Below are 18,628 nucleotides of genomic sequence, written 5' to 3'. Positions count from 1 at the left end.
GAATGAGAGAAAGGGTTGGGGGAGCATATTTAAAGCTCTTTCAGAGAAAAACATGCAGCCAAGGATCCTTTATCCAGCAAGGCTGTCATTCAGAATTGATGGAGAAATAAAGACATTTCAGAATCGCCAGTCACTAACCAATTTTGTAACCACAAAACCAGCCCTACAGGAGATATTAAGGGGGGTTCTATAAAAGTAAAAAGGCCCCAAGAGTGATACAGAACAGAAAGTCACAATCTATAGAAACAAAGACTTTACTGGCAACATGGCATCATTAAAATCATATCTCTCAATAATCAGTCTCAATGTAAATGGTCTAAATGCTCCCATAAAGCGCCACAGGGTTGCAGATTGGATAAAAAGACATGACCCATCCATTTGCTGTCTATGAGAGACTCGTTTAGAACTTAAAAATACATTCAGACTGAAAGTAAAGGGATGGAATACCATCTTTCACGCCAATGGACCTCAAAAGAAAGTCTGGGTAGTACTCTCATATCAGAGAGATTGGATTTTAACTAAAGACTACAAGTAGAGACAGAAGGGCACCATATTATTTCAAATGATGTATCCAACAAGTGGATATGACAATTATAAATATTTATGCCCCCACCAGGGGAGCAGCAAGATACACAAGCCAACTCTTAACCAGAATAAAGAGACATATAGATAATAATACGTTAATAGTAGAGGACCTCAACAGTCCACTATCATCAATAGAGCACTGGAGCAGAAAACCAACATAGAAACAAGAGCTTTGAATGCCATACTCGACGAGTTGGACCTCATAGATATATATAGAACACTACACCCCAGAACCAAAGAATACTCATTCTATTCTAATGCCCATGGAACATTCTCAAGAATAGACCATGTTCTGGGACACAAAACAGGTCTCAACCGATACCAAAAGATTGAAATTATCCCCTGCATATTCTCAGACCACAACGCTTTGAAATTGGAACTCAACCACAAGGAAAAATTTGGAAGAAACTCAAACACTTGGAGACTAAGAACCATCCTGCTCAGGAATGACTCAATAAACCAGGAAATCAAAAATCAATTTAAACAATTTATGGAGACCAACGAGAATGAAAACACAATGGTCCAAAACCTATGGGATACTGCAAAGGCAGTCCTAAGGGGGAAATACATAGCCATCTCAAAAGAACAGAAAGATCTAAAATGCAGTTTTTATATTCTCACCTCAAGAAGCTGGAACAGCAACAGAGGGACAGGCCTAATCCACTCACGAGGAAGCAGCTGACCAAGATTAGAGCAGAAATCAATGAATTAGAAACTAGAAGAGTACAGTAGAGCATGATCAATAGGGACTAGAAGCTGGTTCTTTGAGAGAATCAATAAAATTGACAAACCGCTGCCAAGACTTAACCAAAAGAATAGAGAAAGGACCCAAATTAATAAAATTATGAATGAAAAAGGAGAGGTCACGACCAACACCAATAAAATTGGAAGGATTATTAGAAACTTTTATTAACAGCTTATGCCATAAATTAAGCAATCTGAAGAGATGGAGGCCTTCCTGGGAAACCATAAACTACCAAGACTGAAACAGGAAGAAATTGATTCTTTAAACAGGCCATACATATGAAAGAGATGAGCGTGATAACAACAACAACTTTCCAAATAACAAAACTCCAGGTCTGGACGTTGTTTCCTGGGGAATTTACCAAACATTCAAAAGAAGAAATAATACCTATTCTCCTTGCTATTTCCAAAAATAGAAACAGAGGAAAGCTACCAAACTCATTCTTATGAGGCCAATCATTTTTGATCCCCAAACCAGGCAAAGACCCCATCAAAAAGGAGAGAATTACAAGACCGTCATTTCCTCTAATGAATATGGACGCCAAGAATCCTCAACAAGAATCCTGGCTAAAGAATCCAACAGTACATTAAAAAGGATTATCCACCATGACCAAGTGGGATTCATACTCTGGGATGCAAGCATGGTTCAACATCTTCGCAAATCGATCAGCGTGATACATCATATCAACAAGAAAAGAGACTAGTTGGAACCAATGATCCTCTTAATTGATGCAGAAAGCATTGACAAAATACAGCATCCTTTTCTCCTGATTAAAACCCTTCAGAGTTGTAGGAATAGAGGTACCATTCTCACCATAAGTGCCTCCCTTATGAAAAGCCTACAGCAAATATTATTCTCAATGGAAAGTTGGAGCCCTTCCCTTAAGATCGAGGACATACGACAAGGATGCCCACCCCTCTCCCATTATTACCAAATATAGTACTAGAAGTCGTTGCAATCAGCAATCAGACAACAAAAAGGATAAAGGTATCCAAATCGGTCAAAGAAGAAGCTCAAAACTGTCTCTCTTTCGCAGATTGGCATACTCTTATGGAACCCAAAAGAAGTCACAATTCAAACTATTAGAAAGTATAGAGCACTAGTAATGTGGCGGATACAAAATCAATGCTCAGAAATCAGTTGCATTTCTTTTTTAAGATTTTATTTTATTTACCGAGCGAGAGAGACAAAGCAGCGAGAGGGAACACGTGGCAGGAGGGAGAGAAAGAAAGTAGGTTCCCAGCAGAGGAAGCTGATGGGTTCTCGACCCTCAACGCAGGATCACGCCCCTGAGCCAAAGGCAGACGCTAACGACTGAAAGCTCACCCAGGCAATCCATCAGTTGTACTATACACCCAATAGAGATGAAGAAAGAGAAATTAGGGAATCCATTCCATTTACAAGTAACAAAAACCATACGTTACCTTGAATTAACTAAATTCAGAGCGTAAAGGACTATATTTAGAAACTATAAATCACTCTTGAAAGATATTGAGGAAGACACAAAAGATGGAAAAATATTCCATGCTCATGGAATTAAACATAGTTAAAATGTCCATGCTACCCAGAGCAATCTGATCTTTCAGTTATCCCGATCAAAATACCGAGGACAGTTTTCAAAGAACTGGAACAAATAGTCCTTAAATTTGTATGGAACCAGAAAAGGCCCTGAATCTCAAGATACTGTTGAACAGGAAAAACAAAGCTGGGGATCACAATGCCGTGATTTCGAGCTGTACTACAAAGCTGTGATCACAAAGACAGCATGGTACTGGCACAAAAACAGACACATAGACCAGTGGAACAGAATAAGAACCCAGAAATGGACCCTCGGCTCTTTGGGCAACTAATTTTGATAAAGCATGGAAAACATCCGTTGGAAAAAGACAGTCTTTCAATAAATGGTGTTGGGAAAACTGGACAGCTACATGCAAAGAATGAAACGACCACTCTCTCACACCATATACAAAAAAAAACTCCAAATGGACGAAAGACCTCAATGAGACAGGAATCCATCAAATCTAAGAAGAACATATGGCAGCAACCTATACGACATCAGCCAAAGCAACCTTTTCATGACACATCTCGGCAAAAGAAAACAAAAGATAAAAAGACTTAGGACTTCATCAAGATAAAAGCTTCATGCACAGCCAAACAGTCAAAAAGCGAGAGCAGACCAATCGGAATGGAGAATATATTGCAAATGAACTACAGATAAAAGACTGGTATCCAAGATCTACAAAGAAACTCTCAAACTCAATACACGAGAAACAAACAAATAAAAAAATGGGCAGAAGATATGAACACTTTTCAATGAAGACATACAAATGGCTAACAGACACATGAGAAAAATGCTAAATCATAGTCCATCAGGAAAATTCAAATCAAAACCACACTGAGATACCTTATGCGTTAGAATGGCAAAAACAGACAGCAAGAAACAACAAATTGTTGGAGAGTATGTGGAGAAAGGGATCCTCTTACAATAGTTAGTGGGAATGCAAGTTGGTACAGCCACTCTGGAAAAAATGGAGGTCCCTTAAAAAGTTAAATTGAGCTACCTATGACCAACTATTGCACTACTGGGTATTTACCCCAAGATACAGGCGTAGTGGAAGAAGGGCCATATGCACCCCAATGTTCATAGCAGCATTGTCCACAATAGCACAAGCGGTGGAAGGAACCGAGATGCCCTTCAACAGATGACTGGATTAAGTTAATAGGCTGCCTGGGTGGCACAGCGGTTAAGCGTCTGCCTTCGTCAGGGCTGATCCAGCGCTTCTGGGATCGAGTCCCACACAGGCTCCCTCCGTTATGAGCCTGCTTCTTCTCTCTCCTCCCACTCCCCTAGCTGTGTGTTCCCTCTCGCTGGCTGTCTCTGTCAAATAAATAAATAAAATCTTTAAAAAAAAAAGAAGTTGTGGTCCATATATACAATGGAATATTACTCAGCCGTCAGAACGATTACCCAACATTTGCAGCAACATGGATGGGATTGGAGGAGATAATGCTAAGTGAAATAAGTCAAGCAGAGAAAGACAATTATCATATGATTTCTCTCATCTATGGAACATAAAAACTAGGAAGATCGGTAGGGGAAGAAAGGGATAAAGAAGGGGGGTAATCAGAAGGGGGAATGAAGCATGAGAGACTATAGACTTTGAGAAACAAACTGAGGGCCTCAGACGGGAGGGGGTGGGGGAATGGGATAGACCAGTGATGGGTAGTAAGGAGGGCACTATTGCATGGTGCACTGGGTATTATACGCAACTAATGAATCATCAAACTTTACATCAGAACCTGGGGATGTACTGTATGGTGACTAACATAATATAATACAAAAACATTAAAAAAAAAAAAGAACATCTGCTTTAGGAAAAAAAGAAAAAGGGGAGAAATTGAATTATAATATCTGAAAGACTGAATTTCTTTGACCAGAGTTGTACTTTATCAGCTAGTGCATAAGTATTCCAAACATCGCTCATGGTCAAAAATCTCTGGATCTGCCTCAATAAATCTACCATTATTCTTACTGTAACAAGCTCTTTGCTCCAGAATGATACAAACAAGACTGGTGATTATATGGGGTGTGTAGAATTAAAGTCAATTGTATATCTTGTGTGTAATGTCACCTTTGTTGAGGGCTGAAAGTTAGAAGAACAAGAGACATTAGGCTTAAAAGATGTTGGATTTTTTTCTATATCCAGAAACAATTACTAATAAGTTATATCCCATATTATGTCCATATTTGCAAAAAAAAAAATCTAACATCTTTAGTTTTTAAATAAGAATATGCCACACATGTGGCGCCTGGGTGGCACAGTCGTTAAGCGTCTGCCTTTGGCTCAGGGCGTGATCCCAGCGTTCTGGGATCGAGCCCCACATCAGGCTCTTCCGCTATAAGCCTGCTTCTTCCTCTCCCACTCCCCCTGCTTGTGTTCCCTCTCTCGCTGGCTGTCTCTCTCTGTCAAATAAATAAAATCTTAAAAAAAAAAAAAAAAGAATATGCCACACAATCTGTTTATTTTTTATTTGTAATGGTATTTTTCTCTGTCCTCCTTTCTCATTTTGGGGTAATGGTTCATGTCTTTGCTGCTCTGTAGTCCTCTTCAATATTCCCTCATTCTGCCACTTTTATCTCCTAGGCAGATAGAAAGCACAGTATCTAGATTTCACGTTTTCTACCAACCTAATTTTGAATTAGTATATTTTTCCCCTCAATAAATACTTCTAAACCAGTTACTTTCTTAATTTATCCTTGTAGTTTATATTGAATGTTTTATACTTTTTTTTTTTTTTGAGAGAGAGAGAGGACACAAGAGGGGAGAAGAGAGGGAGAGGGAGAATCCCAAGCCGACTCCACGCTCAGCTCACAACCCTGAGATCATGACCTGAGCGAAATCAAGTCTCTTAACTGATTGAGCCACCCAGGCGCCCCTGAATGTTTTAATATGAATCTTTGGACGGCAAACGGAAACATCATCCATACTCTATACTGGTTCAGAGTTATGCTCCATCTAACACATTGTCTCTTTATTTTACAAATATTTGAGTGCTAACTATGAGCAGCAACTGTGCTATACAGACCATGGAATTAACACTTGTGGGAAGACTTCAAGAAAAGTTATACAACATCGTAATTTTTCTTAATGATTGATAAAGCATGTCAACCACAAATTCATCCACGAACTTTTTAAAGCTGTATTTTCAGCCTGCATAACATTCCGGGAGACATCATGACATAAAATGACTACTTACAAGTCTGACAATTATTATTACCTACTGGACCTTAAAAAATATCTCACACACACACACACACACACAGACACACAGAGGCATACTACTCAACTTTGTACGTTTTCTATTCTCACTGCTAAGTAACTTCTAAGTTTTGACCATAAGCTTCTTCTTCCCATAACTGAGAGCAATTATCATAAAGACTGTCTGCATGCCCCAACTTCCTGTTCATTTTTTTTTTTTTTCTAAAAAAAACTCAGTGTAGTGGAAAGACCAGACTTGGAAGTTTTTAAAACCCAGATTGAAACCTGGTTCTGTAAACAAGCTGGCTAAGTGACTTTTGCACTTAATTTGGCTCTCTGAACCTCATTTTCTTTCCTTTCTAAAGCATGCTGAAATACCTATCTCATTGCCTTGCCCTCAGGATGAAATGAGATAATAAAGGATCTCCATTACCTAGCACAGTACCTGGCATATGATAGGTGCCCAATCAATGGAAGCTACTCCCAACTTCTAACCTCCTGGAAAGGACACGTTTCCTTGAATCGTCGCCATCATAATAACTAGCAAAGTGCTTCACACATCACAGAAATGATCCCCAGATACTGCCTTAGGAGGAAATATCTAGCTTTTTGGTAAATATTTCATTTCTATTACTTTTGAGGCAGCCCTAATTCCACTGGGTGTCTTCTAGTACCAGATACACCACACAGATTTATATCAAACATTTTAAATGTTTTATTTTTCTAATAACCTAACAGCTTCCCATGGTTCTCAGAACACAATTCAAGTTCTTTGCTATGGCCTAGTGACCTACTTAGTCCCTGCTTATCTTCCCCCCTCATTTAAGATGTTCTAGCCATACCTAACCTCCACCTGCCCCTCAAATACTCCAAGCTTATTCCAGCCTCAGGGGCTATCTCCCTCCAACTGGACTGCCTCCCCCACCATCTTCACAGGCTGGGCTATTCATCACCGGAGGCTCAACCACAGCCTCCTGAGAGTCCTTCCCTTGATGACTCTTCCTCCTCCATGGCCCTGTTTCGTTCATTCATGGAATAGCTCTTATCGCTAAACCAAATCCTCTCTTACTGATTTGTTCCCAAGGGAGGTCAGGGACGGGCGGATTCTGTTTCCAGATGTATCCCCAGTGCCTGGAACTGTGCCTGGCACAGAGTACGCGGGTGACCCCCTGGGGCCACCACTCATCCGAAGGTCCACTTTCTGGCTTTCGGGAAGGCTGGAGCCTGGGTGTGGGTGGGAGGGTCGCGCGGGCGCTCACTGTGGCTGCGCGACCGCCCTCCCACCCAGGTCCCCTTCCTGCCCCCACAGGGGACCTGTCGCCAGTGGTGGACGCTCCTCCTGTCGAGGCACTGGATTCTGGGGTGGATTCGGGCTCTGGGGCGCTTGTGTGGCCACAGCTGCTGGCCCTAGCCAGGTAAGCAACGGTCACACGGCTGCACTCACGAAGCTGCCGGAATATGCACGTGAGCCGCGAATCATTAAGTCTCAGCCCCGCGGAATGGGACGGAGCCCGCCAGGGAGCAGAATGCGGTGGCGTCGGCCTCCCCAGTCCGATACAAGTCTTCCACGTGGACCTCAGAGTGAGAGCTCCAGGAGAGGACCTCCTCTCAAAAGCGGTGGGAAAAAGTTTAGCGCTGGTCACTAGGAAACGACTTCCAGGGAACTGATTGGAAAACTCACCAAAGAGCGTAGGCTCCACACTAGCCGGGACGGAACTTGACTGGAGGGAGGAGCCGCAAGAAGAGGACTAGAGAGCTTGCGTCTGGCGTGAGCAGCAACAGTAGAAGCCGCACGCCACCCCCCGCCCTCCTCAGCCAGCCGCGCAGCCGCAGTGGAAGCTCCGCGAGCCCAGGGTGGGGCGCTGGACTGGGGCGGAGCTAGCCCCTCGCGTGCGCTGACGCGACGAGTCGCGGCGGAAGGGTGTGGACGCGCAGGCGCCGCGGTGGTTCGGGGTGGTGGTGGGGGGAGCAAGGAGGCGGGGCCGCGCAAGCGCCGTGAGGGGCGGTAGCGGCGGCGGCGGCGGCGGTAGCGGCGGCAGCTGTGAGGGGGTTCCGGGAAGATGGTGCTGATTAAGGAATTGTGAGTGGGTCGGTGGGCGCGAGCGAGGCTACGCGATGGCGGTGGTGGGAGACTCACTGATTGAGAAGTTGCGGAAGCGGAATATTCCTAGAAAGGAGCGAGCCTCTGGCTGGCCGCTCCCTGCGCGCGCCCCCTCCCCCCGGCCCGCGCCCCCGGCCCACTTAAAGGCCTCACCGCTGCGCGCCCCCAGACCCTCTTCTCTGGCGTTGCCCTGGTAACACCGCCGCCCACTCCCGTGGGGCGGAGGCGCCTGGGTCCCGGTCGGAGCGCGTGGCTCGGGAAGGCGAGGCCGGGAGTTTCCGCTGGGACCCGCCTTCTCCCCACCCCCCACCTCCAGTCCCATCCTGGGCCCACCCGCAGGCCCGCGGCGGGGGACTGAGCCGGGGACCGAGTCGGAGCCCGAGGTGGGGAGGCGCGGTGGGTCTGACAGTGATTTGTCTTGTGGGGTGGAGCCTACCTGTAGCCCGCGGAAGATGGGCTTGCGAGGTGAAGACAGCCCCGGTGTCGAGACTCGAGGTGGGACGTAGGCGCCCTGAAGTTCAAGCCAGGAGCTGCGAGTTCAGAAAAACTGCGCTCCCCAGGGCAGCTCAGTTGACTTAATCAGGAGAGCGGTCTCTCTGTTTTCAGTCTCAGTTTTCACATCTTTAAGATGGGGTGACACTGGGTTCCACCCACTTCACGGGGTTGAAGTGAGGAATTGTTAACACGTGGCCTGTCAAATGGAAGGGTTTTCAGGTGCATTAGACCCGCGGAGTGATTCTGTTGAAAGGTTACGGCATTTCCCACCGGCAGGCACTGTAACTATCACAGGAAATCTGTTTAGCCGTGATTGTTGAGCTGTCACAGCTGGGTCGTACCGTCAGCATCCTGTGGGCAACTAGGGATTTCGAGTATGGCCTGTTCTTTGGTTTTTCGAATGCTTTTCTCACTTTAAATTCTTAAACGTAGATTTTGGCTTAATTTAGTTATCTTAAGACACTTTATCTTTAGCGTTCTTAAACTTCCTTTAGAAAGTCACTACTGTCACTTCTCTGCTTAAAACCCTCCAAAGACTCCCTATCTCACTGTGAATAAAAAAGTCCTTACAATAGCCCACAAGGTCTTTCATTATTTTCTGTTCTGCTGTCATCACATTTACTACCCTGCACGTGCCCATGTCCATTTCAAGCTCAAGCTTCCTTATAGTTCTTTCATTACTTCAGGAAAAAAAAAAAGCTTAGTTCAGTGCCTTTCTGCTTGCTGTTCCCTCTGCCTGAAGTGCTCTTTCCTCATATCACTAACCTACCTCCTTCAGGTCTTTGCTTAAGTATCACCTTCTTAGGGAGTCCCTCTCTGAAGACGTAATTGCAACCCCCACCATTTGGTATTTGCCTTCCTGCATTATTGTTGTCAGTAGCAATTATCACCGTCTACCATGCAATACAGTCACCCTTTTTTTTTTTCCTATTTTACTACATGTATTCTCTTGCTACATGCAAGCTCCACGAATTTGTCTCTATTGCTCACTTCCATATTACCAACTCTTAAAATAGTCCTTGGAGCATAGTAGTGGCTCAATAAGTACTTGTTAAGTTAATGAAAAATTGCAACTGTGGTCAGTGACAGGGATCCTGAGAAAAGACACATTTTTGGATAAAGTTTGTTTCTAGGATAGAACTCTGGATTTATATAAAGCTTTTCTTCCAAGTCGTTTATACAATGTATCATGAAAGTTTTATTTATTACTCTGACATCTTTGTAATGTAGGTAGGTGGCAGATATTAAGACAAATGGAGGAAACAAGACAGAAGGAAATTGACTTGGCCCAAGTCACATAGCAAGTGAGTTGCAGAACTGATCTTACATCATAGATCTCGTCATTTTTATTAGAGTTATTTCCTCTCTCCTAAAATGTGAATTAAGTGTTCAGTAGATCCCTTTGACAGTTATGTGAGGAGTATCAAGCTAACTCATGGAAAGGAGTTCCCATTGGGAATTTGCACAATATGCTTTTTGTGAAACCGTTACTTTCATTATAAAAATTTAAATGCGCCAAGGTAACATGCCGAAATGTGCCCAAATGTAATTTTTTCAAGGTGTTAGAGATTACATTGCTTGATGTTCACTCTTCATGTATGTCTCCCTAGATTTTTTTTTTCCCCTCCTTTTAGACTTTCTGAAAGCAGAGGCTGTTTTTATTTTGTTTCTAGTACCCAGCATAGCATCTAGGCTACCACACTGTAAGTGCTCAATGTTGAATGAAAAAATGATTCTTCCTATTTGCAAGTCAACTTTCTTTTTTTTTTTTTTTTTTTTAAGATTTTATTTATTTATTCGACAGAGATAGAGACAGCCAGCGAGAGAGGGAACACAGGCAGGGGAAGTGGGAGAGGAAGAAGCAGGCTCATAGCAGAGGAGCCTGATGTGGGGCTCGATCCCATAACGCCGGGATCACGCCCTGAGCCAAAGGCAGACGCTTAACCGCTGTGCCACCCAGGCGCCCCTGCAAGTCAACTTTCTAAAATTATTTTTGGTCAGGAGCAATGAATAGGTCATTCCTATGTGAAGATGTTGGTAAACTATAAAATATTTTGGCAAATGTTTGTTGTCTTTAAAAAAATGCCATCTATTTTTGACATATTAAAAGGTTAGAAATGACTTCTCAGGGTGGGGAGTTCCTTTTAAGTTGTCACTTAAGCAACACATGAAGTTGCCATTAATGTAAAGTCCTAGTTTTAAAGAACTAGTTGCTAGTTGCATTTGGAAAATTATTTTCCTGAGGATTTTCAGAGAATTTTGAAAATTTTCAAATTGTTGCAAAAGTTGAATGAGGCTTTGAGAAAAAGAGGAAATCAAAGCCTGTCTATTCCTTTTACTTTTCATTAAGCAAATCTTGAAGAGTTTGACTCATCATTCATTCAGAATGTCTTAATCAGTCACTTTGATTTTGTGAAATAAGTTTTGCTGAAAGTGTTGTTATATAAAAATAGGGATCTTCCCACTAGTGAGTAGTTGTTAAAATTACTCAGCAGTGATTCTTTGGTTTTGTGAAAGTTCCGGGAAGTGTTTAACTCTTTCCTCTCTGTTCCTTCCATTTCCTCTGCAGCCCGTCATCTTGGTTCAAATCTTTGTAAACCCTTGCCCAGCCTCCCCAAAGATGGTTTTTCCCCATACTCCTGCCTCTCAATGTTTTTAAACCAGCTACAGATGACTTCTTTAGATTAGCTATAATCCTGTCACTTCCCTTTTGGAACAACCTTCCTGGATTCCTTGTTGCCTAATAAATGTAATAGATTTCTTATTATTGTATTCCGGACCCTAAAAATATGCTCCCAACCTATATCTCTGTCTCTATCTTCCAGAATATGCTCTCAGTCTATATATATATATTTTTTAAGATTTTATTTATTTGACAGAGGGAGACACAGCAAGAGAGGGAACACAAGCAGGGGGAGTGGGAGAGGGAGAAGCAGGCATCCCGCTGAGCAGGGAGCCTAATGCGGGGCTCTATCCCAGGACCTTGGGATCATGACCTGAGCTGAAGGCAGACGCTTAACGACTGAGCCACCCAGGCGCCCTTCAATCTGTATCTTAGTCTGCCTCTTCCCCTGCTACAACCCTCTTGGCCCCAGTTTATTTTCTGTTATTGAGACAGTGAACAAATTAGTGTGTACTCAGAGGAGACAGTTTAAAGGATTAGGTATGCAAGGATTTTTGTATAACAAGTTTATTTTTGATGAGAATAAGAATTAGTATATCATGGTGTTTGAGAATGTTCATTGTCTTTAGGTGACCATTATCAGAAAGACAAAGAGCGATGAGTGACCCCCGATAGTGAAGGAGGGGAGAATAACAGGAGGCATGTTTTATACGTGTTGGAGATCAAGGTGATGTGAGGACTCAGGCATAGATGTTTGAGGAGAATAGGGAGAGAGGGGTGGGTGGATAGTGCAGCTGAAGAGAAGTTGGAATGAGGAGAAACTGTTGGGAATTTTCTATAAAATGAAAATCAAGGTAACCGTTGTGGTATTTTTTTCCCCTATCCTTATAGTAGAGAGTTAAAATCAAAGTTTACATAACATTGCTATGGTACCTTAATGGTTAGCAGGGAAAAGTCTGAGAAGGCCAGGCCAAAAAAAGAAGTTGCTGTCTTGGCCATGAGCTATTATCATGAGATAATTGATATTCAGGGATTTTCAGAGTTTCTGTGGGAGATAAGTGAAGGTACTTCCCTATAAAAATCTGGTGATAAAGTGCAATATTCTGATATAATTTACCATACTATTCTTTTTTTGGATTATATCTTCAGGAGTATTATGCTTCCATTTCAGTCCTTTTGTTGGTCTAGTAACAAACTCTTGAACAAGATCAAACACCAGTCAACCTTATATTGCGTCTGCCCTGGAAGGGGTTCTATTTCTAAGGTTCAAAGTATTTCCCTTGGTAAAGTCTTTTCTTGTTGCATCTTTCACTTGTTTTTCTCTTAATAAAACTGAGGACTAATCGGATAGTGGGAAGAGTTTTTGGAAGCATTCATTCCTGAGATTCAAGACATATTCTATGAGAAATATCGTTAAAAAAAAATATATAGCATATAGATGGAGAATGAAACCATACTAAAAATTTCATGAGGGCAACCTGACCAGACAGTCTAAAAATAATATATTCAGTACCCTGTAATTTTCAGTGGTGAGTTTTCTCTTGTTCCTTTTCTCCTCACAAGAATCTCTGCAACTGCGTGTTTGGGGTCTTGGTACAATGAGGACACTAAATGGGAGGGATCATTGAGACCCACAAATGATAGTTTTATTTCCCCAATTTAAAAATTCTTATTTAGAGCCGTAGGTATTGCAAAGACAATGATATCCTTGTATTATGCTATCACTAGATTTAAGCAAAAGTTCTTCTAAGTGTAGAGGTCTGTGTTTTAAAGCCAAATATTTCATACGTGACATATTTTTTTTCTTTTGTCGTTTCAGCCGTGTGGTTTTGCCGTGTTCTGTTCAGGAGGTGAGTCTTGATTTTTTCTGTTTTATTTTATTGATATGGTTTATTTCAGTATGTTAATCTACAGTCATATTTTTGTTGTATGTACTTACCTTTGCATTCCAGTTTATGTGACAAAATGAATTGTGGTGTATTACAGATAATTCATTGTAAATGAATTCTGTTACACTGCCTTGTTTTGGAAGGCTCTAAAGAATGTAGTTTAATCTTTTGCCCAGTTTAGGAATTCTGGCTACAGTATCTGAGAGAAAGGAGGTTCTAGCCTCAACATAAGCACTTTAAGGCTAAGTAACTTGCTGCTTAGAGAAAGTCTGTTTTTCTGCTGGGTATTTTAAACATTTGTCTTTAAGCCAAACTTTGCTTTCAAATAATGTTTGTTGTTTACAGTTCCTTCCACTTGTGCAGTGGAAAATAAGCCTGTTCTGTCTGGCATATGGTAGCCCTTCAGGTTTTCTCTTGGCCATTCTCTCTCCTCCCCCCAAGTTCTTTTGTTCCATCTTCTCTACATGAGGTCACAGGGTTAAATATTCCCAGCATGTTCATTTGGCCTCGTATAACATGACCTCTAGACTTCCTTACCAGCTGGTCTCACTGCTGCTTGTGTTGTAGTTGTTGCTCTTAACTGAAAACAGTATTCCAGACGTTGTCTGACCAGCACGTAACTGAGAGATTATTATCTCCCTTGATCTGCTCATAATACGGAAATATACTACCTGTTCAGAACTTGCGTGTCCTTCAGTTGTAGGTATTTGTGGTAGAGCCGGGAAGGAGGATAGAAGAGAAACTGAGATATGTGTAGCAAGCCCCACAAAGCCCGCTGGGTCATTCTGTAACTTGCACACAGTTTGCACTTGCTCAGTTATTTGGTTTTCCTGGAGCTGACAGTAGATTAGAAGCAGCGAATTGAAAATGGGACAAAACAAACTGATAACCTAAGAAGTGACAGCTGACAGAAGACAGAAAAGAAAAAAAAAAAAACAATGCAGGAACTAAAAATGAGTAACTGTCTGGCACAGCTTAAAGTAGACTTGAACATAGTTGTGTATATCTCAGTAGTGCCTGAGGTTTCCCCATATTAAAACACTCAAGACAAACCAGGCACCCCTATGCTTTACTTGGGCAATTGGTTGTTTGAACTTGAATGTGAAAATTGACATTTGTTTTTGTTAAATTTTTTCTTGTATTTCAGTTAGCTGGATCAACTTGTCGAAATCTTTCTGAGTCTTGGTGTTGTCACTGAAAATAATCTCAACTCTTCTGTTCAGACTTACTAAATATGTCTTCTGTCTCTATTTAAATTAGTCTTAAAAATGAGAATGAAAGGCTAGTGGCATGCCACAAAATATCAGCGCATTAATAACATTTTTTGGATACTGTTGTTTAGTTGTTTCTTTGTAAAGTTGTTACTCTGTTCCTGACCAAGATTAAATTTACCTTTTGACTTAGAGACATTTTAATCATACTTTAAAAATATGACAGTGTTGAAAAGTACATTTTAAAAGACTTAAGGATTATAGCATTATTGGACTAACCCTGGTGTTGTATCACAAAAACCAGAGAAGAAATACACCCTCCCTGCAGTCTAAAATCCCTACAGAAATTATTTTTGTTGCATTTAAGAAATGTGTTTGGTTCTAGCCTCCTAAACCCAGATTGAGTGATTGAATTAGTGTGTATTTAAATTAACCTTCAAGATAGTGTCATATTCCCATGGACTTTTTAGTTATAAATATTTACTGAGTTTACAGCTACTCCTATTTTTTGTCTCAAATAAAATGCTCATTTTGAATGATTCATTTTTAGAGATAGCTTTTCTTCGAAAATATGCTTAAAAACAAAGAAAAGCGTTTCTTCAGGCTATCCTCACTGGCAGGAAGAAATTTTTTTTTTTTTTAAGATTTTATTTATTTATTTGACAGAGATAGAGACAGCCAGCGAGAGAGGGAACACAAGCAGGGGGAGTGGGAGAGGAAGAAGCAGGCTCCTAGCGGAGGAGCCTGATGTGGGGCTCGATCCCAGAACACCGGGATCACACCCTGAGCCGAAGGCAGACGCTTAACCCCTGTGCCACCCAGGCGCCCCTGGCAGGAAGAAATTTAGCCAAATTTGAAGAGATTGAAGACAGTTCAATGGTTGAGTCACTAGAACAAATTAGAACATGAGAACTTTGCTTTTTATTATTTGTTGTAACTGTTAGTAGCTCCAGATTGGCACAGAACAATACAGCCCACTCACAGGTATTGGTTCAGGCCATTGAGAATTCTGGTTCACTTTAAAATGAAATAGAAACCACTGTCAGCGATTTCTTGCCTTTTATAGTAATTCTTGTGTGTTTCTAATACTTTAAAAACAGTTTCTGTTTACTGGAGAACTTTACAATTAACAGTTTTGATCCTGGGTACCCAATACTGCTTCTCTTGAGGTGGACAAGGGCTAAATTGGGTATGTCAGGCATAAGTCCTGGGGAGAAAAAACCCCAGAGGTATACTAAAATTTGGACTGTAATGGTTCTTTGTATTTTCAGCCTTTTTTTATTATGCTTTATATACCTCCTCTTTATCATTGGCAGTGGTATTCTGGTTGCTTGGCTTTCTTGATTAGCAGAGTAACAATTATATTCCTTTATGCCTTTTTTCCCCCAGAATTTTGTGAAATTAGATGGGATAGAATAAATATGAAAATGCTTTGGAAAATACAAATGTATATTATACAAAAAGTTGGGCCAAGCATCATAATGTTTTCTTGATAAGTGGGTAGTACATATGAAGGCACCCTAGATTATTTGCAACTAGCAATTCTCTCAAATCATGGAAATCTCATGAAATATTATATAGTTTCTTGAAGCTGTAGGATCATCTAGTGTTTAATCTTCCTAAGCATATTAATTTTTAATTTGAGTCATGTTTTCATATGGATCAGATGTGCTGAATGGTTTGGACAAGCTTTTCTATATCATATATGGTAAGATTTTAGCATGGGAAATTTTTGCAGGTACTACTGGCTTAATGAAATTCTGTGCTCTGAAATTCCAGTATCAGGTTGGGCAGCTTTACTCTGTTGCAGAAGCTAGTAAGAATGAAACTGGTGGTGGAGAAGGAATTGAAGTCTTAAAAAATGAACCTTATGAGAAGGATGGAGAAAAGGGACAGTATACACACAAAATCTATCACCTAAAGAGGTAAGCTAATTGTACACATCTGATTCTTAGTCATTCTATTGAAGATGATGCCTTAATTCTCCAGCTTACTTATTGAGCAGATAACTCCCTAACTTCCTGGGCCGTGTGCTGAGGTACTTTTTAAATTTTACTCTGACAATATGTTGCATTTTAATGTTTTGAGGGAACCTCCCCCAATTGGTTATTTTTAAATTATAAAAGTGATATCATTGTTTATTAAAAAAATTGAACAATAGGGAAGGTTATAAAAACTTAGTCCCCGCCTCTTGCCGTCACATATCCATAACCCCAGGGAGAAACAGTAGAAACAGTTTCTCCTTCTGCATCATTTTCTATACATTTTCAAATACATTTTTAAAAATAAACATACAGAGAGCTGTCACTTGTGTCATTTTTTGTTTTCAATGGCAGACGGGATCCTACCATACATATGGTTCTGCAGTTGGCTTTGTTTTTCACGAAGTGACACGCTGTGAACACCCTGCCATGTTATTTAATATCCATGTCCTTCTTTGGAAGGCTGAGTGACCTTTCCTAGTATGAACAAAGCATAGGTGATTTAACCATTCTCTAAATGATAAGTCAATTTAGGTGTTTTAGGTATTTTTCTCTTTGCATGTTACGAATAATATTTCTGTGAACATGGTTGTATATGTCTTCATGCGTTAGGTTACTATTTTTCTAGGAGAAATGTATAAAAGTGGGATTTTGCTTCAAGGACAAGCTTATTTAAAATTTTGATATTTCTGCCAGATACCCTCGAAGAGTTTGGTAGTGTTCATTTTCCATATTTTTCTCCGTTTATTTTTTTTGCCAATTTGATACACAGAAGTAGTCTCTTCTTTAAATTTGCATGCTTTATTAGTAAAGTTGAATGTGTTTTCCTATTAGACCATTTGAATTTCTTGTGTGACTTGACTGTTGAAATCTTTCATTCATTGTTTTTATCCCTTCGGTTTATAGAAGTTCTCCTGAGTTTGGCTGTCTAATCTCTTATTTTTGGCGTAAATATTTTTTTAAAAGGATTTTATTTATTTCAGAGAAAGCAAGTGAGTAGGGGGCAGAGGGGTGGAGAGAGAAAGAGAATCTTAAGCAGACTCTGCTGAGCATGGAGCCTGACATGGGGCTCAATCCAACAACACTGACATCTTGACCTGAGCCACCCAGGCACCCCTGGCATAAATATTTTAAAACAGAAAATGCATACCAGTATTTGTCCAGGGGCAAAAGATCAGTAATGGTTTTTAAGAGTCCACTTTGTCAGTAGTCCCCCTAATTTATTAAGAGTAGGAGGAATCAGGACACCTGGGTGGCTCAGTCGGTTAAGTGTCTGCCTTTGGCTCAGGTCATGATTCCAGTGTCCTGGGACTGAGTCCCGCATTGGGCTCCCTGCTCAGAGGGGAGTCTGCTTCTCCCTCTCCCTTTGCCCCTCCCCCTCTGCTCCTGCTCCCATTGTCTCTTTGTCTCTGACAAATAAATAAATAAAATCTTTAAAAAAGTAGCAGAGATCTTTGATCTTTTCTTGCCTTTATTGTCTTCATATTGAAATGAGTAACACCCATGTTTTTGTAGAGCTCCTTAAAGTTGCAGGTGAGCTGTGATTATCAGTGTTTCCTGTTTTTTCAGTTTAAGACCGCCACTTGGTTTATACTGACACATGGAATATAAAGTAGGTTATCACTTTACAGAATCTTAAATTTTATTGTTTTTTTTCCTCCTAGAACACAGTGTTTCTTTGTTTCTGACACAGGTTTAAATGAAGGCAATAATTCTGATCAATCAGTTATCCATAGAGACTGTCTTAGTCATGGTTCCTGTTAATTTGTTAGCACCCTAAGTATATCTAAAAAACTGTGTCAGTTGAAGAAAAATGTGGCGTTCTAGATGGTATGATCTACATTGTGTTAATAGTATTGAATTTGCTTCTGTATAGTTTTATTTTTTAGTATTTTATATTTATTCATTAACTGAATTTTACCAACACATAAAATTTTTTTTTATTGTAAACATTTAACTTTCTCTAGGGATTCTAAAATTAACCAGAAAGTTCGATATATAAAACTTCCTGTTGGTGTATGATGTCCATATGGGAATAATCATGAAATAGATTCAAAATACCCTTCATTTGAAAACTGAGAGTTGGAAATTGGGGAAATGTTTGATATATCATTACATGGAAAAGATTAGTTGCTAAATATGTACATAAATATAAATATGCACTAGATTACATGTATTTAAAAAAACTAATCAGTAAAAGGCCTAGAAAGAGATTAATTAAAATGTTAATGTTTTTC

At 40.6% G+C, this 18,628-nt stretch overlaps 1 protein-coding gene across 5 annotated transcripts in view; it reads left to right on the top strand.

Moving 5' to 3' along the window:
- The first annotated feature begins 8,046 nt into the window (after positions 1-8,046).
- Positions 8,047-18,628, top strand: part of PITPNB (phosphatidylinositol transfer protein beta) — a 71,212-nt gene continuing 60,630 nt past the window's right edge. For all 5 annotated transcript variants that reach the window (XR_005831667.1, XM_040619664.1, XM_040619661.1 and 2 more), the window contains exons 1-3: positions 8,047-8,170; positions 13,129-13,159; positions 16,189-16,334. Coding sequence is in view for 4 of the 5 variants with exons in the window: in XM_040619664.1 (XP_040475598.1) it covers positions 8,151-8,170; positions 13,129-13,159; positions 16,189-16,334 (197 nt within the window). In the remaining variant the exon portion in view is untranslated. The remainder of the gene's footprint in view (positions 8,171-13,128; positions 13,160-16,188; positions 16,335-18,628) is intronic.

The sequence above is a fragment of the Ursus maritimus genome, unplaced genomic scaffold (assembly GCF_017311325.1).
Source record: "Ursus maritimus isolate PB19 unplaced genomic scaffold, ASM1731132v1 scaffold_33, whole genome shotgun sequence".
Taxonomy (NCBI): Eukaryota; Metazoa; Chordata; class Mammalia; order Carnivora; family Ursidae; genus Ursus; species Ursus maritimus.
The sequence above is the reverse complement of the archived record's forward strand: the minus strand, read 5'-3'. Positions and strand labels throughout refer to the sequence as shown.